Genomic DNA, 16,384 nt, shown 5'->3' on the forward strand with positions numbered 1-16,384 from the left:
ATATTCTTATTTCAATTTCCACCTGTTTCCGACTAGTTTATAGAAATACAATTGATTTTTGTGTATTGATCCTGTATCCTGAGAACTTATTAAATTCATGTATTAGGTCTAATAACTTTGGGGGGATTCTTTTGAATTTTCTCTGTAGACACGTTGTCTAAGAATGGAGACAATTGTATTTCTTCCTTTCCAATATTTATGCACTTTATATCTTTTTCTTATTTTATTGCACTTGTGATGTATTATGTTTTGTACATCGTTGGATTCAGTTGGCTACAACTTTTAGAATTTTTTAATTTTTGCCTTAGATTTTTTAAATAACTTGTGTGTCTATGTTCATTAGAGATGTCAGTCTGTACTTATGATGTATTTGTCAGGCTTGGGAATCAAACTAAGAATGTTCTGTGTATATATGGAGCTGGGAAATATTCTCCCTTCTTCTTTTTCTTAGAAGAGTTTTTGTATAATTTGTATGATTTCTTCCTTAAATGTGAAGTAGCATCCACCAGTGAAGCCAGCTGGCATGGAGTTTTCTTTGTAGGAAGGATTTTAACTTCAAATTCACCTTCTCAAATAGATAAAAAGATTCAGATCTGACCCTTTTGAATAAGAAAGGGAACCAAGAGAGGTTAGATTAGAAAAGTCTTAGACCATGTGTAGTTCCAAGAACATTTGGTAAAGCTGATGGGGAGCACTCCAGCCAAAGTCACCCAACAGAGGAGTCCTCCGTTTTGCAGGAATGGACCTGCCCTGGTATCGCTGCCATGCACAGGCATGGACCAGAAGCAGTGGCGGGAGGTGTGGCCTCATGAACAGGATGGTTACTCGCTGGGAAATTACGCTCCCACAGGGTACATCTGAGAGGTATACGTTCATAGCGACTCTAGCCGGAGAGGAGGGCCTCGGGAAGCTGCCTTTATAACAACGACCCCCCCCATCCCCCAGGTGATTAGAAACAGCGGGTCCAGTGAATCACTCTCAGAGGACCACCTGCTTAAATTTTTAAAAATAAAGGCTGGGGCGTCTGAGTGGCTCAGTCAGTTAAGTGTCTTGACTCTTCTGCTCAGGTCACAATCTCACAGTTTCATGGGTTCAAGTGCCCTGTGAGGTTCTGTGGGCTCACCTTGCAAAGCCTGCTTGGGATTCTCTATCCCCCTCTCTCTCTGCCCCTCTCCTGCTCACATTCTTTCTCAAAATAAATTTTTTAAAAAATTTAATAAGTGAAAAGAAGGGCTTGCTAACTGTCTCCTAAAGAAAAAGGAAGCCCAGACTTCTTGGACACAGCATCACAGTCTTGGGAACTGAGATGAGAGAAGCAGCCTACTCTGGCATCAGCCTTTGGCCTGTAGTTATATTCTCAGAAAATGGCTCTGCCCTGTTTTCTGCTCTATGTTTTTTTAATGTTTACTTATTTATCTTGAGAGAGACAGTGAGAGAGAATGAGAAAGGAACAGAGAGAAAGGGAGAAAGAGGATCCCAAGCAGGCTCCCCACTGTCAGCACAGGCTTGATCTCACGAACTGTGGGATCATGACCTGAGCCAAAATCAAGAGTCAGACCTTAACCAACTGAGCCATGCAGGTGCCCCACTGCTCTATATATTATCACAAGGCAAGGGCCGAGCAGAAGGGACACCCAGAGGATGGAAGAGTCGTATCTGCCTCAGAGGAGGGTCCCAGAGAGTGTGTTTGAATGGGGGGAAAGGTACAGGCAAGGTGAGGAGGGAAGGGCATGCCTGGGTCGTGGGGGGGACAGAAAGAACGGGAGATGGGAGAGGAGGTGGCTCATTGCAGGGAGGAAGCTAACGAGCAGAATGCGAGCGCGGGAGACTGGGATTCTGTCGTCATTGCCCGCAGATTAAAAATGCCTTGGAGAGAGAGCATGTTTGCAAGGCAGCACCGAGTACTGAGTCCCAGGGCTGAGGATACCCTGTGTGCTTCCAAGCCGGCCCAGAGGGCAAGCTACGGGTCATTCAGCACCTTGCACGCCTAGCCATAGGGAGAGGCACAGGGGCCACAAGAGGGAGACTGGCAGAACTGGTCCAGAATCTTCCTGGTCCTGCCCAGAGATGCGCCCGGTTCCCAAAACACTACCTCAGCCCCAGAAGGGCCTAATATCGAAAGGAAACGTTAGAAGAGCTATTTGATGGTCAACAATCTATGGAGACGCTCTCCCAGCACCCCTTGCTCGGCATCGTGAATGCAAGTGGGTTTCAGATGAACTTCGAAGTGTATGCCTGGCACCTGCTTGGTTAGGCCTTCAGCCTTCCTCTTCATCCCCAACCCCCACCGCTCTTTTTAGGATAAAGACACAATCTTTAACAAGGCTCTTCTTTAATAATGTTGCCCCCTATTGAGACCAAATCTAAGTCAGCTGGGCCTTTGAGGGTTAGGTTTTTTTGGTGACTGCCAGTAGGTGGATTGAGGAAATTTTCCCCCCTCCCCCGCCCCGCATTAGCCTTATCCCAGTTTGTAAACCAGTGTTTACCTGATGGTCTGTTAATCCCTGACTCTGTCCCCACCAGACTGGTAGGACCATGGAAATAAGGGACCGAGTCCTGATTCAAATGGGTACCCAGTGATTTAGTCCCTGAGTATTGTTACCTGTCATAGTGCTAATCTGAACGAACAGAAACTGGAGAGGATGGGGAGCATCCTAAATAATAACCACCATTTATTGAGCACCTAATATTTCCATCCCTACTGCAACCTGCCAGGAAGACACTTGAACGGAATCTCAGAGCCATGCATTGACTTTCCCAAAAGGGTACAGCTAGCAAAGAGTCGTACTGGGGCTCAAACCCAGGAGGTTTTGACCGCAGTGTCCAGGCTTTTTCATGACACTATTGAATCTCGTGTAGCCCGTGCCCCAGCTGGTGAAAGCAGCCCAAACCAACATATTCGTTTTCAAGGTGATTTATAAATATTCGCTACATGTCCGTGTGTTCTCTTTTGCTCACTCCATGAACATTTCTGTTCTCTGTGCTGTGACGCTGGTACACAGCAGTGCTTGATGAGTACACAGGATAGTGACGGATGGTACAAGTGCAGTAGACTCTGGGGCACCTGCCAGGGTTTGAAGCCTGGCTCTGACCCTGTAGTGGGAAGGAAGACCACAGACGCAAAATGTATAAGCTAGACTCTGTAGGTTACCAGTATTCTGCATGCAGGAAAGAGACAGGGGAGCCAGAGAGAACACCAGCCACAGGTGTGAAACTATACTCTCTCATCTCCCTGTACCTACAAGTACCACTGCTCTTTTAGGTTTTAAGTTTATTTAGAGAGAGAGAGAGAGAGAGAGAGAGAGAGAGAGAGAGAGGGGCACCTGGGTGGCTCAGTCGGTTGAGCGGCCGACTTCGGCTCAGGTCATGATCTCGAGGTCTGTGAGTTCGAGCCCCGCGTCGGGCTCTGTGCTGACAGCTCAGAGCCTGGAACCTGTTTCAGATTCTGTGTCTCCCTCTCTCTGACCCTCCCCCATTCATGCTCTGTCTCTCTCTGTCTCAAAAATAAATAAACGTTAAAAAAAATTTTTTTAAATAAATAAATAGATAGAGGGTGGGGGAGGGGCAGAGAGCAGGAGATAGAATCCCAAGCAGGCTCCTCACTGTCAGCATGGAGCCCGATGCGGGGCTCAAACCCATTAACTGTGAGATCATGACTGGAGCTGAAATCAAGAGTCCGACACTTCACCGAATGAGCCACCCAGGCACCCCTATAAATGGTCCTTTAAAGAACTAACCTAGTGATTCAAATGAGCCATCGGGGTCTCTTCGGGAGAACTGTTCCTCTCAGTAGATAAAAGTCTCTTTCCAAGAACCGTTTTTCATTTTCTATGGATGCTGATTTCTTGGAAGATACATGGCAGAGCGAGGTTGTGGGCTTTGTCAGTCAGGGTTGGAGAGGAGGGAGGGCTGGAAAGTGGACACTTCAGGTGCAGGAGGGGTGAGTCCCTCATTATCCCTTCCTTACCAGCTGGGTAACTCTAGGCAAGCCACTCTACTACCCTGTGCCTCAGTTTCTTGATCTAGAAAACAGGGCAAAAGATAGGACTTAACCTCAGAGGATTACTTTGACCAGTAAATACGTGCATCCTTTATTATTATCTAGAACCCCATGTCATTTGCTATTTTGTGGAAAGCATTTGTCCTGCCAACTTTAATTTGGGATAATATTTGATTCTGCCTCATTCACACAAACACATTTCATGACCATTGCATGATTTCTGCTCGGTGTTGGCTGGTCCAGACCACTTATTTTAATGGTCAGACTCACCCAAACAGACGTGAAATCCATGCTGACTTAGCACTCAAGGTGCAGAACAATGGCAAGTATAAAAAGAAAAAGAGGGGCGCCTGGTGGCTCAGTCAGGTAAATGTTCGTCTCTCGGTTTCGGCTCAGGTCATGATCTCATGGTTTGTGAGTTTGAGCCCCACATCAGGATCCACGCTGACAGAGTGGAGCCTGCTTGGGATTCTCTCTCCCCTCTCTCTCTGCCCCTATCCCACTTGAGCGCGCTCTCTCTCTCTCTCTCTCTCTCTCTCAAACTTAAAAATATGAAAGAAAGAAAGAAAGAAAGAAAGAAAGAAAGAAAGAGCTTTTCTACCTCATTACAGCAGTACCTTCTGTCACTTCCCATTACTTTAAATCCTCTATTTGATTTTGGGCATTGCAATATCTGACTTTCTAGCTAAATGTCCCTCCCCACCAACATGTAATATAATGCTTGGCACATAGTAGGTATTCCCTGAATGATTAGTCAATGACTGAAATCCTCTAATGTCTAGAAAAGCTCCAATTCAGGTCTAGTATAGCCCAAAAGTGCAAAATCCATGCCTGTTTGGAATTAGCTTGTGAGTGAAATCAAAATTCTTTTGCTATATGAAGCATTTCCTTAATTGGCACCAACCTCCTATTAACCCTCATCAACCACCACTTCTCCCAAACCCCAACTACCAAGTTCCAGCCCCAATAAACTTTATATTATTCCCAGAACAGGTTGTGCCCTTTTACAACCCTGAAGCTTGGTACTTGCTGTTTTCTGTTTCTGAAATGCCCTTCAGAAGGTCATTTAAGCATGGCCAACTCCTACTAAACCTTCAAAACCCCAGCTTGAATGATTCCTCTTCAAGGACGTCTCCCAGACTTCTCAAGGCAGGATCGATAGCTCTCATCTCTGGGCTCCCTCAGTGCCCTGTGTAGAGCACTGAGTAAGAGGCCTGGCTTTAGAGTCCTGCTGAGGGCTGAACTAAAGTCCCAGCTTTGCAACTTATAAAGTGTGAAACCTGGGGCAAAGTACATGGCCTCTCTGAACTTCAGTCTCTTCATCTGCTAGTCAGCACCAAGAGCACCACCTGAAGGTTTCAGTGGGAATAATTTAATTAAAAAATTATAAAGTATTGGGGCACCTGGGTGGCTCAGTCGGTTAAGCGTCTGACTTCAGATTCAGGTCATGATCTCACGGTTCATGGTTTCGAGCCCCACATCGAGCTCAGTTGCTGACAGCTCAGAGCCCTGAGCCTGCTTCAGATTCTGTGTCTCCCTCTCTGCCCCTTCCCTGCTTGCACTGTCTCTCTCTCTCTCTCTCTCAAAAATAAATAAACATTAAAAAAAGAAAATTATAAAGTACAAAAATTAAAAAGCCTAAAGGATAGCAAATGCTCAAGAAATAGTAGATAGTCCAATGCCTTCTATCACAGCACCTGACTATATTGTGATTCATACTCCTTTGTGTGAGACTGGATGATGCCAACAGGAGTTTTAATTATTCCTTATCTCTGGCCACTAGCACAGGACCTGGCACACAGTAAGTGCTTACTGCTTCCATGCAGAATGCTTCTTGCAGTCACAAACAAGTGAATCTGAGACCTTTCATTCCCTAGAGTGCCCAGGAGGCGCCCAGTCCCCCTGCAACGGCAGGGGCAGTTGTGCGGAAGGCATGGAAGGAAACGGAAGCTGCTCCTGCCAGGTAAGGTCAGAGACGTGGTCTCCTCCCCCTTCTCCTTTCCCGTGGTCCCTCCTTGAACACCTGTACAACAAGTGGGGTCTCTAAGAAATAGCAAGATTCATGAAAAGAGTATACTATCAGCAATAAAATGACCTCTTAGGGGCTGGAGACCTTTGAGAGAAGTCAGTTTACTGCTCGGCCTTAAGTGCATCCATCTATAAAATGGGTTTGAAAAACACACCTATGTAATTACATCTGTTGAAAAAGTGAAGTGAGATCATCTATGTGAAAATATTTTGTGGGCCTCTACAGAGCTGTATAAATTACTGTCTTTGTTCCTGTTAATAATCACCACTATTGGGGCGCCTGGGTGGGTGGCTCAGTCAGTTAACCGTCTGACTTTGGCTCAGGTCATGATCTCACGGTTCATGGGTTTGAGATCTGCATCCAGCTCTGTGCTGACAGCTCAGAGCCTGGAGCCTGCTTCAGATTCTGTGTGTGTGTGTGTCTCTCTCTGCCCCTCCCCTGCTCATGTTATCTCTCTCTCTCTCTAAAAAATAAAATAAACATTAAAAAAAATTAAAAAAACAATAATCACCACTATTGGCAAACTACTCTGTGGTCACTGGGTCTAAGAGAAGAAAGTCTTTTGTTGTCCCATGAAAGTGACATGCTGTGAACTGCAAGCCTTAGATAATTTAAATACAAAGAAATTCCTCCGAAAGGGATGGACCTCAACTGTCTTCAGAAATGCAAAACTTAGGGTGCCTAAGTGGCTCAGTCTGTAAAGCGGTAAAGTGCCTGACTCTTGATTTCATCTCAGGTCATGATCTCACAGTTCGTGAGTTCGAGCCCCGTATCAGGCTCTGCCCTCTCAGCACAGAGCCTGCTTGAGATTCTCTTCCTCCCTCTCTGCCTCTTCCCCACTCATGCACATGCTCTCTCTCTCTCTCTGTCTCTGTCAAAAATAAATAAATCAATAAACCAAAAAAATACAAGAAAAGAAATGCAAAACTAAGAGAGTTTTCATTTCACTCTTGAGTGAAATTAACGATGAGGCTGTTGGCACTTACCCTCTGGTTGTATCTCTGGGCTAACAAAGCAGTTCCCTTCGGAAGCTCTCCAGACTCTTAGTGAAAAGTGATGCAGGGATTAGTCTTCACGTTATAACATAAAACCAGCAAAGAATAAAGGCAGAAATAGAAAGAAGGAGCTTCAGGAAAGCACAGATGGAAGATACAGTCGAGAAACAGATGTTGACCAGAGCATCAGTGAGAGATCCAGGGCTTCCCGGGACATAGATCACTTGGGTCTCACGCCATCTGCCTGGGTGTTCTGCAGGACGGGTTTGGGGGAGCGGCCTGTGAAACCTGCATGGATGACAATGTATTTGGACCCAGCTGCTCAGCAGGTATGTCTGATTTTTGTGTAATCAAATGCATTTGTAAAGGCTGAAGGTCAAACATGGCTTATGCAGCTGAAGGATATGTCAGGTGGCCTCAGAGAGGCTATTCTTAGGGAGGACTGGGGGGAAGCATCAAACAGTTATGCAGAACTAAGTCTACACAGGCAACACCAAGAGTGGACAAAAATGCAGTCTTTGAAAAGAGAGACAGTGTTTCCTGTGGTTTTCAGGGACCCCTCGCCAGAGATGCCTTCTGGCAAACTTGGCAACATACGGTTTCCTCTCTCCAGGTTCCAGGATCCAACATCCACCTGTTGCTTGCCCTGGAGGTCTTTCTGGGTCCTGGTCTCAGCACAGACTTTCTCCCCAGGAGCCTCTTCTTCCACAGTGGGCCTCACCACACTCTGTCCCTTCCTTTTGGGGAATTCTCAAATACCTGAGGTGATCGAGGATTGTGGGCTCCATCTTGCAGATTAAACAAACAAACAAACATAACTGATGCTGGCTTGTCCACTCTCTTGGTCCCCACCCCCCGGAAGTGGACTCTGAGACAAGGTAGCAGATTTGTCAGGTGACCCCAGAAACACTAAGAAAATGGCATGGGGGAAACAAAGGGTGTGTCCCATCAAGCCAGACAAGTGTGGATGCTTAGAGATTAATGCCCTGGGGAACAGGGGCGTCAGTGTAGAATAGTCATCTGAGAGTCATCCCACCAGAGGGGAGCAGGAACTGCAGCATGGTAGGCAGACTGATGGCTTCCGCAAAGTGTCCATATCTAATCCCTTGGACCAAGGAATGTGTTACCTTACATGACAAGGGGACTTATGTTTGCAGAAATAGAGAGATTTTCCTGGATTTTCCGGGCGGGCCCACTGTACACAAAGGTCCTTAAATGTGGAGGAAGAACACAGAAGGTATAGTGTCAGCATGATGAGAAGTGGGAAAAACTCCACCAGCCTTTGCTGGCTTTGAACATGAAAGGGGGCCATAAGCCAAGCAACGTGGGCGGCCTCTAGAAGCCAGGAAAGACAAGATAACAAACTGATTCCAGCATGGGGCACCTGGGTGGCTCAGTTGGTTACATGTCTGACTCTTGATTTCAGCTCAGGTCGTGATCTCAGGGTTGTGAGATTGAGCCTCGAGTCAGGTTCCAAGCTCAGCACAGAGCCTGCTTGGGATTCTCTCTCTCCCTCTCTCTCTCTCTCTCTCTCTCTCTCTCTCTCTCTCTGTCCTCCTCCACTTGCTGTCTCGAAAAAAAACAAACAAACAAACAAACAAAAAAACCAACCCCCAATGGGCATTTGGGCAGAGCAGCCTTCCTCGGAAGGGCTCACAGGCCTTACTGGAAGTTGGCCGCAATGCACAGAATTAGTAAGGCTTAGAGAACGTGGGCATGGAAGGGACCATGTCTGCCGGATTCAGAGCCTCCCAAAAAGGATATGTCATGTAGCCTTTCTCCAACACCACCTTGGTTCTGGCCTTTATGGAACAGTCAAATTTAGTAGGCACGGCTTTGATTCAAATATTTTTTGCAAGAAAACCTATGCACATACATAGACATCTCATCCCCATACATTTGCACTGTGTAATAACTTTGACCTGAAGCAGCAGAGGTATTGTCTCCTTCTAATCCATGGTTCCTTGAAGGCAGGACTTGTCTTTATCTCCAGTACCTCCCACAGTGCTGCCTGATGAGTAATTGAAGGAGTGTATAAACGAGTGAATGAATGAATGAATGAATGATCTAATTCACTCCAACCACGTTGTCCTGACCCACAAACTTGATTTTGAGAGGCAGCATGTAGAGATCATTAGAGCCTTGGCTTTACACTCAGACTGGCTTCAGCCTAGGGCTTCTAATTGTGAGAACTTTAAGTTTCCTAAGCACATTCTCTGTCTTTGTCTTCATCTGTAAAAATAGAAACAATACTGTCTCCTTCAGTGTTGTTATGAGGATTTAGTGAGATAATCAGTGCACAATATATGTTAGCAATTATTAATACCTATTGTTTCCTAGTGGCCCCCAATCTTATGTTTTTGTTCACCGACCACTCCATAGATTATTTCATAAAGTGTTGGCAAAAACGAATTTAAAACAGACGTTGGTATTCAGTGTGTTTTTAACATTATATATTATATTAAGGGAAATGTCTCCCAAATTGGCCCTTCCTTACCATAATACTAGGATCTGAATCACATATTTTAAATAAATATTGAAATGGAAAGAAAAAAAAATAGCATCCAACACTGTTTATTTAATCAAGAAAGCCAAGTATGGTTTGGGGGTGAAAATTTGGAAAGAAGATGAGTCCATGGTGCCTCCAAGAGTTGGTGCTGGTTGCTGATACAAGGAAATTCTAAACACTTCTAAAGAAAGTGTCCTGCCTTCACACCTGTTTGTGCCGTGGAGGGAGGGAGGGCAAATGAGCAGGAGAAACAAAGGGAGGTGGATCAGGAACCTAACCTGACGTTCAGGGAAAAAAAGTCCAAGCTCTAGGTTCCAATCAATAGAACTTTGGAGATGATGGAATGTCCTGAATCTGCACCATCCAAGCAGGCGTCGGACATACGTGGCCACTGAGCACCTGAAATACAGCTAGTGCAACAAAGAACTGAGTTTTAAATCTTAGTTCATGTCATTTAATTGAGATTTGAATAGCTATGGGCTGCCTGGGGGACTCAGTTGGTTGAGCATCAGACTTTAGCTCAGGTCATGATCTCCTAATTTGTGAGCAAGCCTGAATCAGGCTTGCTGCTGCCAGCCCAGAGCCCACTTCACATCCTCTGTCTCCCTGTCTCTCTGCCCCTCTCCCCCTCCTTCTCAAAATAAATAAACATTTAAATATGTATACATATGTGCATTATATATATAACACACATACATATTAGATAAAGAAAAATAAATAAATTTAGATAGCCGCATATGCCACACGTGGCTAGTCTCCACCATATTGTATGGTGCAGCTCCAGAACATAATGGTTAAGAGATCAGGCTTTGAAATCAGACTGTCATGAGTTTGAAACGACCCCAAGCTGCTGTGTGACTCAGGGCAAGCTATTTAACCTCCCAAAGCCTTCTTCATCTATAAAACAGGAATAATAACACCTGCCTGTGGGACTGACAGTGTAGCAAAGCCTTAAGCAGCAGGTCACAAACACTCACTCAATGGAAGCACATAGGCAGTGAGGACAAAATCAGTCCAACGATAAGCAAGCCATGGATGGACAGATGGATGGATGGATGGATGGATGGATGGATGGATGGATGGATGGGTGGATAGCTCAGTGATGGCTGCTGGTCCTTTTCCATTAACCAGGACAAGAGCAACTTACAAACTTTCTCAGCTGGGCCTCCACTGGGTGCCAGTGTTGTTTCATCCAGTGAGGCACTGGTCCCATAGCGGTGGCAGCTCTGTCTGTAAGTAGGACAGCTCTATTAGCCACAGTTTATTTTTAACACTGACTTTAACCTGCTGCCAGAACCCTCTCCTATCCTGCTGTTGATTAGTTTAGAAATGATTTAGAGTCACATCAGCCGAGGATTTTTATCCCTGCTGCCAATGCCCTAGGCTGCTCTGTGCCTCTCTCCTGGTTAGGGCAGATTGCAAAGTCCACTTTCTCCAACATAACCCTCAGATCATTCCCACAGCTGTGTCACGTTCATAGCAGCAGCTAGAATTTGTGGAGCACCTGCTATGCACCAGACAGTGTGCAAAGTTTGACCTGCGATGGTCTCTCTGGATTCCCACAACTGTGCGAGCTGGGTTCCTCATTTTATGGAGAAAGAAGCAGGTTTCTCAAGGTCAAGCAGCTATTTCAGGGACAGAAGCAGAATTTGGCTCCAAGTAGCTGACTCCAGAGCCTGGGTGCCCAAACACGGCACTGTTCTGCCCCTGGTGAGATCTACCACGCATTAGACCCCTGACAATGATATTCTAAAGAGGAGACAGATTCGCCAAGGAGCTGGAAATGCAGGTGACAATTGTGATCTGTAACAGGATGCTACAGGAACACGGGAGAGCTAGCAGCTCACTCTGCCAAGTGGCATAGCACTGAGGGCTTCAGGCACAGTCCCTCTGACCCAAATGGCCAGAACTTCGACACCTTTAAAGTCACACACCCCAAGTTTTTTCATGTCTCTAAAGATTTGCTGACACCAGTTCAAAAAATTCCAAGGACTCTTTAAAAGACATATCAGAATCCCTCCACCACTCACTTCTCCTTCCCAGGGACACTTTCTTGGCAATGGCTGGTGACCCTGCAATGTGTATCAGACATTCCCCAAGGCTGTCCTTGCCTGGTCACTTAATCCAGTACAGAGTCTATACCAGAAGACAGGACACAGGGAGAAGCTCACAGCGTGCAGCCCAGAGGGAAGCTTAGTGACAAGGACAGCTTTAGCAGTTAGCTTCTAAGTTGGGAGCCTGGGCTGAGTTACATTCAACTCCCCCTTCTGTCTCCTTGCCCTCTTCCACTGGCTACATGACACTCAAGACCTTGAACCTCTTAGTCCAGCTTCCCAACTGCACTGTGAGTCCTTGAGTTTAGGTATTGTGAACTACTCATATTCATATATCCAGTAACTCCTACAGTGACTGCCTCTAGGTAGGAGCTGGGTAGATAGTTTTGTTTTGTTTTGTTTTGTTTTTTAAATGAAAGAGATGACTTTTTTTTTTAATGTTTATTTATTTTGAGAGAGAGGTCAGGAGGGGCAGAGAGAGAGGGAGAGAGAGACTCCCAGGCAAGCTCCACGCTGTCAGCACAGAACCCAACGTGGGCTCGAATTCACGAACCATGAGATCATGACCTGAGCCAACATCAAGAGTTGGACGCTTAACCGACTGAGCCACCCAGGTGCCCCTGGGTAGATATTTTGTAATTGAATTGAATTGAGCCTTCTCTACCGAGACATAGTACACCTCCCTCCACACCCCAGTTACCCCCGTGACCAATTTGACTTCTCTCTGGAACTCCTCTTCCAACAGCTACAGCCATAGGTGAACATCAAAGTGCTCTGTTAAAATAGAAAGGATGGCAAATCAGTTTTTGAAGTGAGGATGACAACTCCAAATCCGATTCAAAAGTTCACATTATCTGAATGGATAGTTGAGCTAGGTGTCTCCCATTTTTCATACGTAATTCAGAGTTGATGAGCCCCACCTCACAGGGTGCGGCTAGCGTCAGATGAGATAATGCTTGTAAAGCAAGTGGCAAAATGCCTGATGGGTAGTAAGTGCTCCACAGAGGGAAGTGCAGGGCCTGTTCTACAGTGAGCTGAGGGAGGGACATGCCTCAGGTGCCAAATTTAAATAGGCATCAAAAACTCAGTAATCAAGGGGCACCAGGGTGGCTCAGTCAGTTAAATGTCCAACTCTTTGTTTTGGCTCAGGTCATGATCTCACAGTTCGTGGGTTTGAGGCCCATGTCAGGCTCTGCACTGCCAGTGTGGAGCCTGCTTGGGATTCTCTGTCCCTCTCTCTGCCCCTTTCCTGCTCATGCTCTATCTCTGTCGACATAAACAAATAAACTTTAAAAATAAAATAAAATTATTGAATAAAACATCAAAATACCAAAGAAAGGCAGGATCCAGCTCTGCACTTGAGCTACCTTGTCTCATTCTCCCCACCTTCTGCCCTGCCTCCCCCTTCTCTCCCTATATCCTGTCTCCCCCCTCACCTGAATCCTGGTCCTGCAGGATGTTGTCTTTGTTGATAATCTAGTTGTACAGTTATTAGTATGGTTATAAAGCACCCACAAAAAATGTTGTAGGTAAATACAGAGAGGGGGTGAGGGCTTCCAAGGGATTCCCGTCTAATAGAAGAAAAAAAATGCACACACTGCGAAAGAAAAAGCAGCCCTGACAGCTGTTGGCGGTCAACCTTTTTGCTCCCAGCTAGGCTGTGGTGCTGCCCCACTGAGCACAGACAATTTCACGGAATATCACCATCGATGACTTGCTATATCCATGCTGGAACAAGACACAGAAACTAAGCCACTGCGAAATCACATCTGGACAGAGAAATGAACAATGACAATGGGCAACAATAAAAATAACCCGATAGCTGCCTCTCCTGGTCACCGTGAGTCGGGGAGCTGCTCACCCTTCAAGACCAACCAAAGCCCCCACCTCCGTGGTGCCACTCAGTGGTCCCAGTGCAGAATCTGCTTCTCTGGGCTCCAACAGCACCTTCTTTGTACCTTGTCCCCTACCACACCCTACTGTAACTACCAACTTTAAACCTGGTCCACTGTCACACCAGACTGTCTATGCCTGAGAGCCTACTACCACCATTGGTCAAACAAAGTCAGCAGCAAGGGTCAGCAGTCGTGACAGAAGCAGCAGAGCCACTCGGGGATTTCCGTTGGCATGCAAAAAGAGAGCACGTTGGAGGCCAAGTCATGGAGGTGTGAGATGCAGGAGGCGTGTCTCTCCTAGGCCAGCCCACCCATCTCTTCCTCCCATTGTCATTGATCTATCCTGTCCTAGTGTGTGTCAGGCTGTGTTGGGATGGGCTGCCTTCCTCTGCCGTTAGACTTGGAGGGCACGGACTTTACCCTTTTTATCTCTGGGTCATTAATCCCAAGCACAGCACCCTGGACAAGAGAGGTGTTCAATATGTGTTATAAAGGAAGGAAGATAAACTAATGAGTCATCCCCATGTGCTTAGAACCTAAGATGTATAAAAGGAAGCAATGGAAAGTGAAAAGTAAAGTTGTTGGAATTAGATTGGACAGAGCCTTGTTCGCCAAAGAGAGGGATTTAGATTTCATTTGGTTATCAGTTGGGAGTCACTGAGATATTTGGGGGGAAGATCACCTGATGCCATTACTGATCATATGAAATGGGTGGAACGGAGAGGTGAGAGCTTGGAGAGCAAGGCCAGGTAAAATGCTACTGCAGCAGTCCAGGCAAAACATGATAAACACCTGAAGGAGAACAGTTCTGATGGATACAAAAAGCAGGAGATTGAGGTAGACACAAGAATTCAAAGGATTTTTTTATTAGATGTTTGGAATACTTTATTCATCCTTGCTTTTCCAGTATTTGGTTAGGTTTTTAAGCAAGTGGGTCTTCTTAATTATGTTTCACTTGAATTAGTATGAAATTGGCTGACACTGAATACATGTGTAGTAGGCAGAAGTATGGCCCCCCCAAAGAAGTCCGTATCCGGATCCCTGGAACTTGTAAATGTGTTAGGTTACGTGGCAAAAGTGAATTAAGAATTAATTAATTAATTAAATTAAGATAATAAATTTGTGTGGTTTTAAGTCATAATTAAGTTGTGAGGTAATTTGTTCCAGCAGCAAAAGGAAACCAATACAGTATGTTGCACAGAGGTCTGGGCCTAGGATGCTGGCAACCCAGCCAGGTAATAAATCTTGCTACAAATGAGCTGCAAACTGAGTGCTAAAGAATTGACTATTTATTTCAAATGCCCCTCATTTGTCATTTCTGAAACGATCTGTCAGTGAGCCAAAAAGCCTGCTATTTCAAGCTAGAAATCATGGCATAGTTATTCTCTGCCCTTTCAAATTTCTTTTTTATGCTTGAATTTCTCCCATCATTCAGGAAGGAGGATTTACTCTAGTAGAGAGAAGATCCCCACCACCAGCAATGATTGAGCCAGTGGTAGCTTCTCTGTGTTAAATATGACAGACGCATACCAAACAACAGGTTAATTCTCTTCTTGAGGTGTACAAAGATGAAGTAACTAGTTTAAAAGTGGAGAAAAGCACTCCAGTGCATTCCAGTGCACCAACACATTATCTCATCCAGCTGCAGAAATTGCATGAGGAAGGGATTACTGCCCTCATGTTATATGTAAATAAATTGAAGGTAATAAAAGGAAAATGAAGCCAAGATCTAAACCAGGGTCTCCAGGACCCCAAATTTATGGTTCTTCCCCTCTCATCATGCAGATTCTCGATAAAAACTCTCTCAAAGCATTACTCCTCCAGAATCTTTGGAAGAGGTCTACATTGAGTAATGAACAACCCCCGTGTTCTGTCTGCAGTGTGCAGCTGTGTGCACGGCGTATGCAATGGTGGGGTGGACGGTGACGGAAGCTGCGAGTGCTACTCCGGGTACACTGGCCCCAGCTGCGACAAGGGTAAGTACTGCTGCTTTCCTTGACGCTATCCTGGGTCAGATAGGCACAGACACATGTGCTTCAACTTTGTATTCACATAGTCGCATCCTGGGGCTCTACATGGGCAAGGTGCCATCAAATGGTTTCCTGGGAGGACACCAAAAATTAAAAAGACAGGGAAAAAAAGAAAAAGAGAGGATGGGAGGGGGAAGGGAGGAGTGGGAAGGGGAGGCGAGGGAAGAGATAGTCTAGAAGAGTGGCACTCATGGAAGATTTGGGAGCAATGTACTGACATAGCTATGCTTTAGGAAGGTCAAGCTGGTGACAGTGCAAAGGATAGAATAGAGAGGGTTGGAAAACCAGCCAAGGTCATTGTAATAAGTCGGCCACCCAGTAAGGGAGGTAAGGTGTGTTCTCAGTTGCAGGTGTCAAGGACAGAACACATTCATAGGAAACGGAGACCCGCTAAGGTTAAGTGATTCACTAGAGGTCACAAAACTAGTAAATCGAAGAGCTGGAACTCAGATCATTTGAAATTCTTTAAATGCTCTATCACACTGGGCCCAAGCAAGAGGTAGAAACCACAGGGTGATCGAAACAAGGGAAGTATAATATAAAGAATTAGCAAGCTATGACAGGAGAGTGGCCACAAAAACGCAAAGTGAACTCTAGGGCGGCCGAGCATAACAGAGAAGGCAAACTTGGAAAGGGTGGCCATCCCCAAGGCTGAGTTCAAATCTTTTTGGAGAAGGTATGGTGGCAGCCCACTGGGTAGAGAAGAAGTTTTCTGGTTTGCCCAAGCCGGCATGGAACCACGGTCATTAGGCACACGAAAAACAACCCTCCGGGACACTGATGAGCCAAGCCTGGTGGGCAAGCACACAGAGGGAGTTGGGGTGTGGTGGGTGCCAGACTTGGAGTGTGCAATGTCCGTGTGTGGAAAAGCT

General features: G+C 45.8%; 1 protein-coding gene across 1 annotated transcript in view; it reads left to right on the top strand.

Annotated features, from left to right (window-relative positions):
• Positions 1 to 16,384, top strand: part of STAB2 (stabilin 2) — a 163,632-nt gene that overhangs the window by 23,657 nt on the left and 123,591 nt on the right. Inside the window, exons 4-6 of the mRNA XM_042993052.1 lie at positions 5,878 to 5,963; positions 7,284 to 7,353; positions 15,363 to 15,458. Of these exons, the coding sequence (XP_042848986.1) occupies positions 5,878 to 5,963; positions 7,284 to 7,353; positions 15,363 to 15,458 (252 nt within the window). The remainder of the gene's footprint in view (positions 1 to 5,877; positions 5,964 to 7,283; positions 7,354 to 15,362; positions 15,459 to 16,384) is intronic.

This window comes from Panthera tigris, chromosome B4, assembly GCF_018350195.1.
Source record: "Panthera tigris isolate Pti1 chromosome B4, P.tigris_Pti1_mat1.1, whole genome shotgun sequence".
Classification (NCBI taxonomy): Eukaryota; Metazoa; Chordata; class Mammalia; order Carnivora; family Felidae; genus Panthera; species Panthera tigris.